Here is an 18,927-nt window from a genome sequence, read left to right as displayed (position 1 = left end):
TTTTGTGTTTGTTTAAGAGTTGAGTGTGTGCATATAAGAAATTCTGTTTCTAAATGACTTCACTAAGAATGTGTCTAAACAACATGGGAAGGCTGACATCCTAGTTTCAGAACGACTGGATTGTGGGGGAGCCACTGCCTAAGAAAGGTGCTGGACAAAATATCCATACTTGGGAGCATCTTTGAGAGACCCAAAGTAATGAGTTTGTAAATGGCACAACCACCTGGGCAGTACTAGTTTCCCAATTCTGAACCAGAATGAAACCAAGATCTTTTGAAACTTTTTCAGAAAAAAATCAGAGAAAGAAACAGAGCGAGAGAGAGTGATCGCACCCTCAATATACTCGAGAGGTTGGACAGTCAGGGCCCTTTCCTGTGATGTGGAGTGCTCACTTTCAGGTCCTTGCTCTGTTATCCTCCCGCATCCCAGGAGAGTGCCCTAACCACCAATCTATTAGCTAGTCTTGGGTGAGTCTTTCACCAATCTTTTCTATTAACCACTGCCCCCTTTGTATAAATAGTTAAAAATTCACTGGAATAGGACTTCAAACCTGAGTGTCTCACATACCAGTTAAGTGCCCAAAAACAAACGGTTATAGTATTGCTGTTTCTATTTCAATTAACATTTAGTTATTTATACATAGAGGAACAGTTCCAAGTGCAGAGATTTAGAGGCATAGCCTGATAGTTAGTGCACTCACCTAGGAGTTAGGACACTCAAGTTCAAATACCCTCAAAATGTTAGAAGTCTCTCCAGATGAAACCTGTGTCAAAGCTGGTACGTACCAGTGAGGCTGCTACTATAAATAATATTGCTTTTGACAAATTGATACAGTCTGAAAAACTTGACAGTGTGCAACCAAAATGGACTGGTTTCCATTTGGAGGTAAGGGCATGACAAACATTACAAAACATGTTATATTGTGTTAGTGCTTAGATGTCAACCACCTTATACACTGTCCAAAATACAAAGCAAATGAAAGCTTCTCTTCCCCACAAAAAATGTAAAGGTCTGAAGAGGAGACCTAATTGACAAATGAAAAGTTGAGTTGATGGAAGAGATAGGTAATGACAAGAATAAGTCATATGTAATTATTAGCCAACTTGGAGCAGTAATCACAATTTGCCACATGCCGACAAAAGTACCACCCCAGTATCAATTTGCAGCTAGGGTATTTTATTTCTGGGAATCCTGAAGAACTATGAAACTGTGTTTAGTATATGTGTGCACCATGTCCTCCACCTCCATTTCCTCCATATTTGCATTCCATCTTAATTTAGGTCCTGACTGTGCAAACCCTTTACCAAAGTTATGAAAGCTTGACTAATGTCATGTTCCACAGAAAGTATAATAATTAAAGGTTTTGTACATTAGGTATCAAAATTTGAAAAATTGGACTAAATAATTATATGCTGGTTCATTTTTTCATTCTATATGAAGATGGGGAATGGCATTTTGTGTAAGTTATGCTAATTGTGTTAGTTTAAAATGTTCAGACTTTGTGTGTGTACTAGAAGGTATTACTGGGATTCTGAAGATTTTGCAAATATTTTATTGCATACACTAGTCTTCTAGCCTCTAGAGCAAAACACTCATAGACCTGAATGAAACTTTAGTGCTTGATATGATGTTTTGCTGAAACCGAAACAAAACACTATGCAACTTAATGGTGCACCAAAATATTTCAGTTTAAAAAAAAAAGTAAAAAAATTGACACTCACTGAATAACAGGTAAACTAACTTGTATAAAATATTAAAATTGCTATTGCCCTTTGCTCTACCCTAAGTTTAGCTACTCGTATCCTTTAAAAACACCAAGGAATTAATTCCAACAGGATGTAAAATTTTAATGAAAAAGGTAGGGGGAGTTTTATGGCAAAATATAGCCTCTGAAAATAAATGAATATATAAATGAAAATAAATGAAATAAAAATGGCAAAATATCGCCTCTCAACTGTCCATACAGCCATATCTGCTGCTCCAGAAATAAAAAAAAAATGTCAGCTATTAAGAGATTGAGCTCTGCTGGAGTCTCACCAAAAGTAAAGAACGTATGGCAGGTGGCACCACCTGTGCCAAACTAATTCCAGCTAACACAATCTCCTCCACACAGTACTCCCCTGAAAAAAAATGCACTGACCATGTTATGAAGAAGGATAATTTATGCCAGCAGACACAGACAGCTCCCCCTGTGTATAGCAACTGTGGACAAATCTCCCATTACCCTTACCCCTTAAAATAAATTAATAGGCAAGCAAGTCCAAAATCAAATACCAGTGTGCCAGATATGCACAGCTGTATGTGTGCTGCTACAGATCCATCTGATGAACACAGCACATTCCAGGTACTTTATTTAGGGTGGAGCTGCAAGAAGGATCAGTTACACAGTCTGTCACATAATTAAGCAAATCTCTTGATGATCTGTTTTTCATTCACTTTAAATTCTTGGTTGATTTTAATTGATCCCAAAGTCTCAGGAACTCCAAAAGGGCTAACTTAGAAGGTGTTTTTCACAAACTTGTCAGCTCTATAATGGAAAAAGCATCATCAACAGGCTTCTTCCCCATTTCTTACTTATCTATATTTATTCTGTGCTAAACTTCATGTTTTTACCAGTCTCAGTCCATGTTTATGAATTTGCCTTTTTTTGTACTTACTTTAACGCAATATGAGATGCAGTTATCTTCAAAGTGTTTACAGCATCTATGCCTTGGTCCATGTTTGCACCTGCAAAAGTAACAATGAAATCTGGATTAACTGGCAGCTGTTTTTGTGTAACTGACAGGAGACTTGGTAAATTTTTCCTTTCTAGATGCATATAAAATATTTCCTTGCCACTAATTAATTTGTAGTTGCATATGGTAAGGCATCGTGTATCTTTAGGATGCCATCAAGGGGCTGTGAAAGTTAATGCTTCCCTAATTCATATTTCTGAAATATATATGTATATGTTTTGACCCTGTACAAAGTTTTGCACCCGGAAGCTTCTCCACTATGGTTTATAAAGAAGAATTACAAATCATTCCACTCCACGGACAGAGAATTGCAGCAGGGCTCATCTACACTGTCTCATGATCAATGACCTCCCCTTAACTTCTATACTGGGAGTGGTTTTTCTAACTCTAGTTCACTAGCTGTGCCTTGTTCCCTCCTACACTATCCTAAAGGCTACAGGGGAACAATGCAAAACAGTTTTGCAGCTTAGTAGATACAGAGGTCCTTCCTAAGACCTCTTCATACTATGTTGATTCCAGCATGGTGAAAGTGTGCTAGCTTCACTGTGGTATGGATTTTATGAGACTCCTACTTGGGGTCAAGGATTTGACCCCAAGCATACATAAGATAACATTTAAGGGAGAGGGGTATACAGACACAGACATAGAATTAAAGGAAAGCAACTCTGAACAAGATTTTTAAAAAGTATGTTTTCCTGTAGCCAAGAACTTCTGGTTTAATGCAAAACAAATTAGACAATGTATATACTGTGCCAAATATCTTGGAAGCTTTGAATCATGTATTGTAAAGTATATTGGCCATAAATCATCCATGAGGTCAGTTAATGTAACAAAAATTGTAATGAGAATGTGATCAAGTTACAGGCATTTAGACTCAATTATATCTGAAAAGAAACATGTGGAAGAGAAACTTGAGAGCATATTAGGATTAACAATTGAATGTTTTTTGAATGCATGGGAGCAGGGAGTTTGGAAATCCCAAAGGAAGTACACTCCTCTCATTTGTCAAGCATTTAGCTTCTAGCATTCAATAAACATGTTTTTGCTGGAGGGGCTACTGACCAGGTCTTGCCATCTTAGTTCAAGCAAGGGGTATTTAAAATGAAATACGTCTACAGAACTCAACTGGGAGATCCTGTGATTGATACTGCCCAAATGGCTTCTAGCTATCACGTAGCTTGTTGCTGGAGGTAACTGTTTCCTTCCGTTTGAGGGGCTTTCACCCACAAAGCAGCCTCTTCCAGAACATGTTACACTGAGAAAACTTCCTTTCTACTGCATGTAACGACAGACCTTGGAGGCTGCCCTAACAGCACATAGTTGTAAGGGACAAAGTTGGAGTTATGTAAGGGCACTTTTGAAAGACTAATAATTTAAGTACAGCAATTTAGAGGTAAGATGCAAGAGGCAAAGATAGTAAAAGTCTTTTTTTTTTCTTTAAAGTAGATACCCGTCCATTTCTTTGGAATAACCCACTGTTTTCTTGGAAAGCAGGTTACTGATGCCTCCTTTCAAAGTTCTAAAAAATTGAGTTTTATCTTTCAATAAGCACAGTGCTACATATGACACATGTGACTGCTGCAATAGGCAACAGTATGTCATCATGGTATTCTTAAAGGATAAGTGGGAGAACAACCACATGGTTCAAAACAACACGGTTAATTTCAAATAATTTAGGATCAATTTCCTTTCTAGCTGAGCTGTAATTATTACAGGCACTTCTGAAGTATAACTTTTATTTAGGGGAAATTTTACAAAGGTCCCAGAATGATTTAGAAAATGATTCAGGCTTCTAAGAGACCTTACTTTTGATAATTTGACCTTAAGTTCATTCTCAAAAACAGCTCAGGTATTTAAAACAAACTCCAGACTAGTAAACTAGACCCACAGGCAGGACTTAAGAAGAAGCATTCAGATATATGTATTACAAAAAACCCCAATCTGGAACGCCCATGCTTCAGTGGCCAGAGAACCCCACAGGTGTCTACACTTGTTCGGCATCTACATCTTGAACAGAAAAGATCCCTAGGTATCTAAACTTAGGTTTCCATATATTTGCAGAAGTCTTCTCACTTAAGCAGCTAGACACTAAACTTGACTCTGAAGCAAACTCTTAGCTGGGAGGGGGAGTCCTGGGTTCTGGTCCTTGCCACCAGGGTTATTTCTGTGTTTCATTCATAAGCAGTCCAGGAAGCAGAGACTAGAACTGATATTTTCCTACTTCCCAGAAACTAGTCCTCCAAAGCCTATACAACTGCTTTTACAATTGTAATATAATAAAAGGCTTAGTGCTTCCGTCTGTCTGTCTGTAATGCTGGGGGCCAACTACGCATGCACTCCAGAGAGGGCGGGTGGCAATTGGCTGCATGGACCCACCCCCTCAGGCAGGGAGTCCTTAGGCTTTAAAATTGTATTGACTTGCCCCGGCTCCTGTCAAAGCTGATAAGAGACAGGGGCAATAGGACCCAGGAGAAGCGTCAGCAGGACCGAGCAGCCTAGTCCGCCCCACCCCCAGGAATTGCACTCCCTGCCTGCTGGCACTGTGGTACATGGCCCTGCTGCATCACCGAAGCAGGGAGCATGGAGCCGCCAGTAGGGTGTCTGTGTGTCTGGCGTGGGTGTGGGTGTGCAGCCAGGGGCAGAGTGGGTGGGTGGATGCAGTTGTGGAGCCAGAAGAACAGTGTGTGGGTGTGGTTGTGCAGCCAGGAGCAGGGTGGGTGGGGGGGTGTGGGTGTGGAGCCAGGGGCAGAATGGGTGGGTCGATGTGGTTGTACAGCCGGAGGCAGAGTGGGTGTATGCGTGGGTGTGGTTGGACAGCCAGGGGCAGAGTGGGTGGGTGGGTGTGGAGCCAGGGTTAGGGTGGGCAGGTGTATTTGTGGAGCCAGGGGTAGAGAGGGTGGGTGTGGCCAGGGACAGAGTGGGAGGGTGGGTGTGGATGTGCAGACAGGAGCAGAGTGTGTGTGCATGTAGCCAGTGGCGGAGTCCACAGGGGTGCGTGTGTGCTCATGAGTCCCACACACACTCCACACCATACACATGCCCCCACACTCCCCTTGCACTGCCATACACACAGACCCACACATGCACACCCCCTCACACAGCCCAGGTACCCCCCCCACACACAGCTGCCCACAACCCCCATACCCATCCACACCCCACATATCCACACACACCCCCACACATGCTCCCTCACCCCATACACCCACAACCCCCCACAAACCTATACCCACCCCTCACAATATACAAGAGTAAAACTTCATTTGAAGCTATTGTGCAATCCCCTCTATGTACACTACACAAACACATGTAAATCGGGACAAAAATATTTTTTGAAATCAGATTAATGAATGCTGTACATGTTTCCTTTTCATAATATAATTTGGTATTTTTCTGGTTCTAAGATGGCACAACCCCTTGCTGAAAGGAGTATTTCTGGGGGAAGGGGATGGACTTCTGGTGGTAAAGGTCAGGGGTAAGAGGGTGCGACTTCCGGTCACAAGATGGCAACCAGGGGGTGGGGCACCTGCCAAGGGGCAGAGGTACCCATGTGGCCTTTGACAGCTTGCCAAAACTCAGTAAGTGGCCCTCCACCCAAAATAACTGCCTGCCCCTGGTTTATGTGGCCGGCCCCAAAGCATGAGTGATCGGGGACATGTAACCTCTCCCAGAAACATTCTGTCATTTATGATGGGCCATCAGCTAGTATATATATATAACCCTTGTCCTAGAAGAACATTCCTGTTTTGACCGAGGGAGGCACATAAGCTCTTCCTTTCTCTAAATGAGCAGCCTCTACAAACTCTACAACTCCCTACATGCAGCAAACGGGTGCGTCTGAACTCCTGCCTCTAGGCCTCAATATTCTACTCTTCGGATCCAACTCTGCCAGAGCGGGGAGTGACGCAGAGGAGATGGACACTCCTACCTTCTGTCTAGTAGCCAGTGATTATGGCTCTAGTCCAGGAAGTCTGATGGCCACCTACAAGTTTATCAGGGGTGACCACCAGCATCTGGGGGAATGTTTGTTCACCAGAGCGCCCCAAGGGATGACGAGGTCGAATGGTCACAAACTACTTCAAGATCGTTTCAGGCTGGACATAAGGAAGAATTTCTTTACTGTCCGAGCCCCCAAGGTCTGGAACAGCCTGCCACCGGAGGTGGTTCAAGCGCCTTCATTGAACACCTTCAAGATGAAACTGGATGCTTATCTTGCTGGGATCCTATCACCCCAGCTGACTTCCTGCCCTATGGGCGGGGGGCTGGACTCGATGATCTTCCGAGGTCCCTTCCAGCCCTGATGTCTATGAAATCTATGAAGTCAAAGACCTGGTTTCCAGGCACCCAGGGGCAGATCCAGGGGTGGTGCAGCACCACGTGTCACAACTCTCAGAGCTCACTGGCACTTCAGCGGAGCTCCTGCTAGGAGCTTCATATGTGCTGCAAGCTGTACACGGTCACCGCTGGGTGGTGTGGGCTCTGCCCGGGATCCCTCCTTTTAAGCAGCTCTGGAGCATATTGCGCTCTTCACTCTTCCCCTCCGTTCTCCCCTCTCCCTGCTGCATTCAGGAGCAAAGAAAAGGAGAGCTTGCTTGCATCCAGGATCGCAGAAAGGGGCTGTGGCTACACTCCCTTCAGCTGAGGCACGTGTGCAATAAACTCTCTTCATTGTGAATGTGCCCGGGCCCAAGGGGGTGTGATCACACCCCTGTCACCACAATCCTGGACCTGGGCTGCCTACTCTACAGGTATCTGAACACTTATCTTCCACTTCCCATAAACCAATAGGACTGGGCAGGAAGCCCTCACTACCAAGCTGTGTGGGGGCACACAGGGGTCAGAGAAAGAGTGAAGCAAGATGAAGCCTGACTCTATACCCTCCTATTGTGTTTGAAAAATAGTTTTCCTACTGCATATTACACCTAGTATTCTTTTACCCCATCTAATATTTATAGTCTACTAATGAACTGCAAAGTGGAAAGATTTTTCTGAAATTAACAAAACAGACAGACTGGATCTAGTAATTAACTAAGAAATGAAGTACAAAAGGGCAGCAATGTTTATAAATAAGCCCTGGGAAAAGTGAAAGGGAAAAAATGCTTTGAACTATTATATCAAATATGATGTTGGTGCCTAATAAATCATAAGCCTGAGATTTTCTAAGTAGCCTGCATTCAGGAGATGGATCAGATGACCTTTAAAGGTCCCCACCAGGCCTATTTTTTCCCGAAGTCTGTTCTTATGTAATAATATTAGGTGTCTAGCTCCCACTGAATTTAGGTTCCCGTGAAAATCCACAAATAATTACAACACTAACAATAATTGTAGTAAGTACATCATGACTCTTCTGTCTAGTTAGACTGGTAATTGTGAGGACCTGTACAACATTTATGACACACTATATCCAGCCATTATGCTACTGAATGACAGAACTACATAGTAAATGTTACTCTAGCTTCTCTAAAATTATAGCATATATACAGTATGATTTTACATTCCCTTCTTAGTGAATCAAGTATAATAAGAAATATTAAACCAACAAGTTCACTTGAATCCAAGATGAGGTCCCCGTTACTCCTCCTCCAATAAGCATAAGGGAACAAGAAGCCTTGTCCAGGATTTCAGTATCACCCTGGGACAGGCATCAGCTTAGCTCCAGCTTTGGCCCTGGGTCCCAGCCTGAAGCCAGAGCTGAGCTGCTGCCTGCCCTGGGCTGGAATAGCTCATTTGGCAGGGGAGGGGCACATGACCGGACTGGGTGAGTGCAGGGAGGCTGTGGGGAGGAACCTGCAACCTCACCACTTGGCCCTCTGCCTCTGCCTGTTCACCACCTCTTACTCCTTTCTCCCCAGCTGCCTCCTCCCACCTTACCTTCTGCTTCACCTCCGGTCCCTCCAGCCCCAACCCTGCCTGGCCAGGAGGTATCGCCACTTCGCCCTGGCTGGGATCTCTCTGCTGCTGACTGTCCCAGATCTGGAGCAGAGCTGCAGCAGAAGGCAAGGGTGGAGGGGAGACAATGATGCAGGGGTGGGGCAGTCCGGGGCTGGGTGGGCTGGGACCATGCTGCTGACTGTCCTGAGGAGCAGAGCTGCAGCATAATGTAAGAAGAGGCTGGAGGGAAACAGGCACAATGTGCAAGGGATGGGGGGGTCAGGCTGCAGGGGAGAGCAGGGGATGGAGGTGGCAAGAAGTTGGGGTGCAGGCACCGGGTGCAAGGGGCAAGCGGGGGGGGGAGGGCAGGCTTTGCGGAGGTAAGGTACAGGGGAGCAAGAGGAAGGCATGCAGCCCTTCATCCCAAGCTGCTGCTTTCCTCGCCACAGCAGTGGGAGCCAAGGCGGGTAGAGGGGGAATGAAATTAAGACAATCTTCCACTAATTACATTCTATACTTGGAAAATTATAACAAATTTATAATTTTCCTTGTATAGAATCTAATTATTAGGGGGTTATTTAAAATTCAAAGTTGTCTTGGATTAGGTAAATACAGTAACACTATTGAATAACAGATCTTACTTCATTTACTTATTAAAATAAGATTTAAAAAAAAATCACCTGAATGCTAATTAAAGATAGCTTAGTTACACAAACTATATAAACTAGAGTAACCAAAAAAAGTGTCACTTAGAAATTTTTCTTTCCTTTTGACTCACACTTTGTCAACAAGTTTTTTTGTCACAGTCATTATATTCATTTGCCGCAATACATCTTCACAGGGCTTTATCTTTCTTTGTGTTTTTGAAAATGCTGCTTCTGGTGAAAATGAATGTGTGGGAATTTCTTCTTTTCCTACAATGAACCTGGAAGGAAACCAAAAAGAGAAATGATCATTGTAACTGTTGTATATAAATATATGTAACTATATATATAGTATATACACACCTTTTATGTACAACTGTGTGTGTGTGTGTGTGCGCGCGTGCGCACACGTGTGTAAATGGGATTTCAGTTGCTCCTGATTGTGCAAAGCATTGATCCTGTGGAGATGGAAAGGCTTGTGTCCCAGTTTGAAAAAAATCAGTATACTGACTTCTATTTATTCTCATACACATAAATACAAAACTCTTTAAAAATGAAATTAAAGAAAAAACCTGAAGAGTGCAAACAAACACTGCTCTTATAATGGAAAACACGAGATGAGAAAGTGAAGATGTTCATACAGGAGGTCTCCAAGAAGTTTCAGAAGAAAAGAGAGTAACACTGGAGCAGATGATCAGGACTGTATTTGTAAAATGGGTACTGCGTGTTCATTTTGGAGTATGTTAAAAGTATATATAGAGTGTTCCCCTAAAGAAGGTTGCCTCATACCTGCCTCATGCTGTTTGTAATTTTGTTAAACTTTAAACAATTGAACTGAAGTTTTCCAAGCTTGGTCTCTAAGTCAGAATCATGGCCATCCCACACCCCCAAAATTTTTTGAGCAAAATATAATAGCCATTTCAGAAAATGTAGGAAGTGAAAAATAAGCAACTTTTGCAATATGAACAAACAGCCTTTTCTGAACAGCTCGTTTTCAAAGGGGTTTGAACAAAGAATATAAAATCTGGGAGGGAGATGAGTCAGCCTTTTTCTGTCTCCCAGGATCTAAGACCAGATCTGGCCAAGCTATAAGCCATTAAAATCAATATTGGGAAGCGTGAAGGAGAGGTTGCCAGGCACTTAACTTGTGAAATTCTGAAAGTTTTGACTTTGACATTTCATCTGCACCATGAGGGCTCTCATGCTCTATTGAGAGTACTGTCTACATTGTAACTATAATAATAGTACAAATATGTGTAGTACAAAAGTATTGCTCACAAGGGGATGTAGATGGAACAGATCCTTTTATCTTTGGTCTGAGGAAGGAACAAAGGGTGAGGCCAGAAAACAGTGAATTCTAATTCTCAGAACAACTTTACCAATTCTGCGAACTTTGTAACACTTATTGAGCATGAGCTCAATACCTCCGTGTTAGATGGAGTCCCATTGTATAGAGGGAAAAGAGGTTTGGAAAAGTTATTCTAGTCTAGATAGGTTCTTATAACATGTTTATTACCCAAATATCTCTGAACCTTCCCACAGTGTATTAAGACACATGACTCAAATCACCTGAGGTGTATTCCCTTCACCTCCAATGAACTGCAAATTGAAGCAGTTTTTCTGAAATCAACAAAAAAAAGATGGGCTGAATCTAGTAATTAGCTTAGAGGTAAAGTACACCAGGGCAGCAATATTTATAAATAAGCCCTGGAAAGGGAGAATGGGAATAAAAATTTTTTGAACAATTATATCAAATATGCTGTTGGGTCCCTGTAGCAGAAGTTTGTGCAGCGAGCTGATATTTCAATCATATGTTTGGGGAGTATTTGTTTTTAAGGGTTCTTTTTTAATATCTTTGCTGGTATGTATTAGTGCTACAAGAAAGCAAGGCCAAGGAGCGTACCTTACATATGAAGCAGAAGCTGCTGTGGTTTGGGATGATACTTAAATGCTGCAGGATTTCATTCAGCAGCTTAAGACTGGCTCTGAGAGACCTCTATCCGCTACAGAGAGGAGTGTAGACATTGACCATAAAGTAACACCCTGGAGTTTTAGGTGATCCTTCAGAGCAGTGGTTTTCAAATGTCCTAAAGTCACAGGGCCTTTTCATATCACTTCTTCTGCCATGCAGTCCCTAGGACTGTGGGCCACGTGAGCTGATGCAGAGCCAGGTGATGCAGCCCAACAACGAAGGCGCACTGCCTTCCAGCCCACCCTGCCATTACCCTCAATCTCTCTGATGACCTACTGCAGAAGCCCAGGGCTCTGGGGAATACAGTTTGAATACCATTGCTTTAGAGATTAGGGCACAAGCCACAAATTACGTTAAAGACAAAGGTTTTTAACTTGTTTCAGAAGTCTATAGGAAGCCAAAGCACATTGTTGACACATGAATCCACATCTGCTGACTATTCACCTGCTTGTAGAGAAGTGAATCTGTGCAGGCCCTAATGATGTAGGTGCGGTTTCCCCATTACAAAGTAACTTGTGAAGGAACTGGGAGTAAAACCCAGGTTTCTGATACAGCAGAGCAAAGACTTAGCCACACACAGAGCTAGCCATAACCATCCCAAAGTGGAACAAATCACAGTCCAAAGGTAGTCATCAATGGCTCAATATCAGTGAGAGGAAAAGTCAAGTGGGATTCCTCAAGGGTCTGTCTTGGATCCACTATTGTTCAATATCTTCATTAATGATAGAATAGATTGAACTGAATGTATATTTAGTATATCTACAGATAACAATAAGGAGGGAGGGGAAACAGACAGGTGAGAGAGCAGGATTTGATTCAAAATGGCCTTGCTCAATTGGAAAAATGGTCTAAAATAAACTGCATGAAATTCAGTTAAGGAAAACTGCAAATAAAAGAGCAATCAAACACGAAGACGCAAAATGGATATGACTGACCAGGCCACAGTACTGCAGAAAAGGACCCAGGATTATACAGACCTGCAAGCTGAATATGAGCCAATGAGGAAATATTGTTGCAATTAAAACCTTATAGCATTCTGGGATGCATTAACAAGAATATTATATGCAAGTCACAGAAAGCAATTCTTCTACTCTATTCAGCACTGATGAGACCACACCTGTTTTGATCACAGTGCTTTGAGAAAGATATTAATGAATTGGAGGAAGTCCACAAGACACAAACAGAAACAATTACAGATCTAGAAACATGACATTTGAGGAAAGGTTTGAAAAATGGGGATGACAGTCTGGGAAAGAGAAGACTGAAGGGGAATCTGATATTTTAAAAGGGCTGTTATAAAAATTGCTCTTTGCACCCAATGGGATCAGGACAAGAAAGTAATAGTCTTTAGGTTAAATAACAAGGGTGTAAGGAGGTGCTGAAAGCCAGCAGCAGGCAGGCAGTAGCTGACTGTGCGGGCAGAAGGTTGGGAGTAATGATGATTAATAAATGAGGGTGGAGCCACAAAAAAGGTTAAGAGTTCCAGAAGCAGAGTGCAAGGTGAGAGAAAAGAGGACGCTGTCCTGCTCAGGAAGAGGCCCTGAGCCTGGCTTGCCCCTCTCCAGGTCTGAGGAAAGATGGCAGGGTTTGGTTTGGTTTGCACGCTTGCTTGTTTCATTTACTGCAGGGACAAGGCTCCTCATGTCAAATAAACTGGTTGGGAACCCTGAACACAGAGCTGGCTGGCCTGGATGAGGACGCTGCGGGAGTGACTGGCATGCAGATAGATAGCTTTCTCACTAGGAGCGTGGTTAGGCATTGGAGAGGCTGTTATTAGAAGTTTAAATACAGATTAGATAAACATTTGTCTGGGACAGTTTAGACCGAAACAATCCTGCTTTGAGCAGGGGTTGAACTAGATGACGGCCTGAGGTCCTTCCATCCATATTTTTCCTTGATATCATTATAAAATTCCATGCTTTCAGTATGTGCCTGGGTTTGGTGCCTATTAAATGGAGTTTCTGTATTCAGAAAACTTTGTCAGGACAAAGCATCATAAATGAACTGGACTCAGGACAAGCTACAGTAGCCATGGCACTCCAATATAATGAAGGGAATTGTGATTCCTAGCTCTGGGAGAGTGTGTGTTTATGGCTATACCTTTGCACATTCATTTTTCTCAAGTTCTTTCTAGAAAATCACAAATTAGGAAGTTTTCCCTCTTGCCAATTCTATGTTATAGTCTCTTTGAAATTTGCAGTACGTCTCTTAGCGTGAAAGATTTTATAACAGTATGGCCTCTAAGAAAACTCTGGGTTCACATAATTCAGCTACCAATGTACATAGAGGAAATATGAGATAAAAGGCAGCTATTTACTTACTTAAGTGCAGAATATGTAAATCCTTTCAAGCCATCTTTGCACCTGAAACAAAAAAAAAGATACTTCGTTTTGTTTTGCAGGCAACATTAAAAAACCCCAACTCATAGTTTAAATACTGGCATAAAAGTTCCCTAAAAGGACAACAATTTCCCAGGGATGGAAAAAAATGACTGTGTAACAAATATGGTAACAAAATATTAATATCTGTACTGTGGGCCTTGGAAGGTCTTGGAACCTAAATCTGGAAGCCAGATACCCTTGTTTCAAAGTCTCCTTTAGCAAGAAGCTTTTAAAGCAAAAAGATTCTTTTCTTTTTGTTTGTGAGTTTAATACTGACCAAGATCTACAGCAGAAATGATGTGAAATCATGGGTGGTCAAAGATTTGTTATTTTATTAAATAACTATGATAATCTTGACATAGCACAAGCTTACTAAAAGGGATGAGAAGTGTTGAGAAGTGCTCTGAACACCATTTTTTTCTTAAAAACATGGCAATGAATTTTCCAAAAGAGTATCTGATTTGCAGTGCAGCATCCTTCCTCACATGGGGCTGAATTCTGTGATCCATATTTTGGGGAAAAAAATATCTAGCAAAAGGTATGCCAGGCCAATTATGTGGTGGCCGAGTCTGAATATAAAGCTCTTTATGAGTAAATACTAAAACTGATTGGGGCACAACACACAAATTGACTCTAGCTCTTTAACTGGCAGCTGGAGTTGTAGGATTTAGGATTTAGGCATTTTTCTGCAGTGGGCATGTGACTGCAATTGGAGCCTGCAGCTGCTATGGATTCTTCCTGGAAGACTTCTCAGCGTACCAGGGTAATGCTGATTGGGAAGCAAAGAGTGTTCTGTTTGCATTTTTTTTCTTTTTATAGGAATGTAAGTCAGGGGGAAATGGATCATGGGGAAATGCGCTGCTCACAAAATACTTGGAACAGAAAATATTATCACATTTATTTTGTGCTCTAAAAAACACAGCATGCACTAACAAAAGAAAATCCTGCCCTTAAGGTAGCTGCCAAAGAGAATAGCTACGGTTAAAGACTGGTTGTGCCATGATACCAACACAGACCAAACTGCCTCAAAAGACTCTAGAAGCACCTTCCAGGGAATATTTTACTGTTATTTCCTAAACAGGGTTTTACTGAATCGAGTGGCTGCTACAGACTTGCCCCCACAGACTCGCTATTGCTGTCCTGATAATATGTACTAAAGAAGAAGAGCTTCCTCGTGCATCTTTCCCCTTCATTCAAGTGAGTGTGAACATAAGGCAACTTGTCCCAAAACTTCTGGACACATTTTGCTGAAGAAAGAAGGTCTCAAATTGACAAAGTCCAAAGAGCTGGCAGCCTACGGCCCATGTGCTCTTAGTGAGAGATGACAACATATTAAGTTCCCTTGGGAATTGTTTCACCAGGGTAAGACATCAAACACACATGTTTAAAGGGATTTAATCTTGACACCATGTGCATAGTTCCAGTTAAAGATCAAGCACAGTGTCAGGGAAGTAAACCTAAAAATAATTACCCTTCTAAAAACTGCTGTCCCTTAAAATACATATCCTATTTGATATCTGATACAGAACTGTAGGTATTCATGACACCTTGCAAAATATAAGAAGTAACATTAATAATAATACTTTAAATGTATATAGGGCCTTTTAGGTGAATAGTCAAAAATATTTCTTTGACTCAGAAAACACCTGTGGCATACATCTGCTAAGAATTTCAATACTGGTTTTACAGAAAGGTAAACTGAAACATAAAAAGTAAAGGCCAGATTCATAAAGGTATTTAGGTGCTTAATGCATTTCTAGGAGACTTCGCCATTGAAATCTATTGCATGGAGTTACCGACACCTAAATATGAGGCCTAAATGGTTTGTACAAAAAGTCCCACAGCAAGTCATTACCTGGGAAGTTTGACACCACCACCTCTAACCCATCCTACTCCAGTATCAGAAGTTAGGCCCTGAACCTACAGCTGATGGCATGCACAGAGACTGTTTTGCCCAACTAACTTCAATGTAGGCTACCTCTTATTAGTCACATTGGGTCATTTGTGTATGCAATATATTTTAATGCAATTTTATCTTCAATCACTCCAACACAAAGTGCAACTTCAGTTTGCAAATACTGCAAACAGCGATTACATTATCACACCAGTAGATGTCCCTAATCAACTGTTCCTCAAAGCACAGAAGTCCTCCTGGTACAATTCTTGACAGACATTGCTTTACTATTCATTTTCTTTAACACTTTGATTTTCTATTGCTTTACTATTCATTTTGTTTAATACTCAATGGAATTGTCTAATCATTGCTGCACTGATCTTAAATATCTTAAGATATTTCAATTAATCTAATGTAAACCATTTACAATATGTAATTCTACAAAATAGTTATGTACAACTCTTGCAGTTAGTTATGTACAACGAGCAGTTTTTGCACCCTGGACACCATGGCAGCAGCAGCTACCAACCTTATGCTTCACTCAAAGTCAGTGGCTGGGGCTGATACCCCACTCATCCATCCCAAGTACTGCTACTACCTATCCTTATTGATCACTTCTAATACTTTTCACCTTTCTTCCACAAGGGAACTGTAGACTTAATATACTTTATAAGGAAAAAACATTAAGTACAATGAAAGTCTTCAAATTAAATTAGTCTGGAGACTTAAGTCCTCTTATTTATTTAACAGTTACACAGCATGAGCAGCAGTAAAAGAAACTTCTCCACACTGCCCTGTCAATGTGCCCCCTGGTTGTGCCAGGACCAATTTAGGGTGTAGTAGTAAGACCTGTTGCCATTCCCTAAGACTGCTGAAGGAGGCACAAATTGGTGCCAGCTGTATACAGTAGAATTCATGATGTGAACACCCGACCATCATGAATCACACTGAGGCTACCAGCACAACCCACTCAACAGCCACAAACTTGTAATAATAGCTTTCATAACTTTTTGTCATTGAGCCAGTGGTGGAAGATTCCCTAATCCCATTAATGACACTTAAATCATTCAAGCCTCCAAACCAGAATGATAAATCAGAATTCCCTGCCTCTCTGGATTATTGACTCTTTCACTCTTGAGATGTGGAGAAAAATGTCTGCATTTTTTGCTTCAAGACTAAGTCTTTGAAAACAGTAAAACACATTTTAAAAATCAGGAACACAACCTGAACAATACCTTCTATTTCATAGGTCGGGTCAGCATGAATTACCAATTGGCAGACTATGAACATAACGCAACTGGTATACGGCATCTTTTCCTACCACTACTGCAATCCTGAAAGTCACCGCGCCATATTTTCAAGTCCAAGCCTGGTAGAATTGAGGACATAAAGAGTATGTAATCTGGTTGCAACCAGCCAGCCAAAAATCCTACCACTGGAGGGAGCTAGCAGCTAGTTCCTATGCCAACTTCCCACTTCCGGTTCTGGGGTCTGGCAAGAGAAGGAAATGGTGGGGCTTCAACAAGCTCTAATTTACAACTGGGTCAGGGTGAGGCTCAGAGCTGAAACAGCAAAAGAACTGAGTCACAACCAGCACCATGGGTCCCTCAACTTCCTGTGCCAAGCAGATATGGCCAGAGGAGAAAATCTGGCACATTTTACCCAAAGAAAAATAAAAGAAAAATGTAACAAGGCTATACACGTACACTCATGGAAAGGGTGCCACACTTGTGGAAACTCCTGCCACAACCTAGCACGCTTCCCTGTGTAAAAGCAGAATTCAAGCAGGACGGACAGTCAAGCTTCCACCCCACTCTGATTAGTGTGCGCACATGTGTTTGTGTGCGTGCAAACCTAATCTTCTATTATCACGCAGGGAAGGCAAGAGGTCTCCATACTAATTTTTAAGACTAAATGCCAGCAATTATGTTTTCAATTTTCTTATTTATATTTTTACTAAAAAAACTGGTGTATTCTGTGCGACTGAATGATATGCTCTGTGCAAGAAATCTGCTGGAGAAATAAATGTAATCATTGTAGCTCTACTCTCAGCACTCAGAAGAAGAATTAGCTCATAGCAACACATGCCGTATTTAATGAAAATCACAATATTGCTTATGTTCCTTCAGGGCAAAAGTAAATGAAAAAATTCAACTTTTCCCATATAGAATTTTTATTATGGCTGTGTGCTTGGGGAATTCAGTGCACACAATGAATGTGCGCTTGCATATTAAATCAGCATATCCAGCCCATTAGGATGGAGAAGAAAACTAGTTAAGGCAGACTGTTTCTGCAAGTCAGACGCACCATGGTAATAATAATTTGTAATAAAATATGTTTAAGAAAGTTTAAAACAAAGTAGGCCCTAAAAAACATATGTAATACCAACTATTCCACTGGCCAGGATAGAAAATTCTCAGGCTCTCACCCAATGGAGCTACAACCCTAAATCTGATCTGCTGCAATTTAAAGCAGTAAAGCAGTTGTCTACTCTTCATTGTGAATTGCATTGTACTATCAACCAACTTTCTCTTCATACATTTTAAAGCAGCTCATACTCTCTCTTTTGCTTCTGTTCTAACCTTTGTTTCTTTTGGTCATTTTCCTAAGTTGCCTTTAGTCACCCCATCTTTAGTTTTCTCCTTTTCTCTACCTCCAGCCACTTACATCTCCTCACACTTCTTTTGCTTATATCCACTTTTTTTTCTTACCCCATTATTTTAAACTCTTACGCTATGTCCAGATGTGCAGGCACGTGCAGTTTGCAGTGCCATAAGCTGCATATGTGAAGTGTTAAAACATGCCCCATGCTGCAAATTTACAGCACTGGGGCAAAATTTGCAACTGGCATTTCACTGTAGCAAAAAAAAAGTGCAGGGAAAAAAGGGGCACTGAGAATGCAAAATAGCATGCGTCAGAACAAACGGAGGATTGGTCCTCCAGTGAGATGCTCTGGCTGCTGGCTAGAGCATCTCTATTGCTCCATTTGTGCCCCTGCTGCTCCAGTTTGCCCAAAGTGGCACAATGTGTCCCGCAACAAAGCACATGTGCAGGGGTGTGCACTGAGGCACAAATTTGTGCCACTACTATTTATACCACTGCAAGCACCCCTCCCCCCCCCGCATGTCTGGATACGGCTATACTATCTTTTGTCTTTCTTTCCACTTTTCTTACAAGAGACACGTGCTATCTCTTCTACCCACCTGCTCACACTTTTCTTGCTCAAGAGAATCAAATTGATTTTAATTAGGGAACTGAAAGGGTGAATTTTAAATTAACAACTCCAAACAAAAATGGTTTCAGAAGTGTCATAAAGCATTTGAAATCAAGTGGATATAATGAGTTTTAGGGACACCTGCATAATGATTGTGACCCAGAGGGGGAAAGGTATTATTAATTTAAATTTAGTTCTATTGTAAATGATATGAGAACA

General features: G+C 41.6%; 1 protein-coding gene across 1 annotated transcript in view; it reads right to left on the bottom strand.

Annotated features, from left to right (window-relative positions):
- Positions 1-18,927, bottom strand: part of TMEM135 (transmembrane protein 135) — a 323,990-nt gene that overhangs the window by 28,299 nt on the left and 276,764 nt on the right. Inside the window, exons 7-9 of the mRNA XM_014524769.2 lie at positions 13,541-13,582; positions 9,382-9,528; positions 2,658-2,727 (exon numbers count right to left, since the gene is read on the bottom strand). Of these exons, the coding sequence (XP_014380255.1) occupies positions 2,658-2,727; positions 9,382-9,528; positions 13,541-13,582 (259 nt within the window). The remainder of the gene's footprint in view (positions 1-2,657; positions 2,728-9,381; positions 9,529-13,540; positions 13,583-18,927) is intronic.

This window comes from Alligator sinensis, unplaced genomic scaffold (genome assembly GCF_000455745.1).
Source record: "Alligator sinensis unplaced genomic scaffold, ASM45574v1 scaffold523_3, whole genome shotgun sequence".
Taxonomy (NCBI): Eukaryota; Metazoa; Chordata; order Crocodylia; family Alligatoridae; genus Alligator; species Alligator sinensis.
Note: the sequence above shows the minus strand (reverse complement) of the source record. Positions and strands in the feature narration are given on the sequence as shown.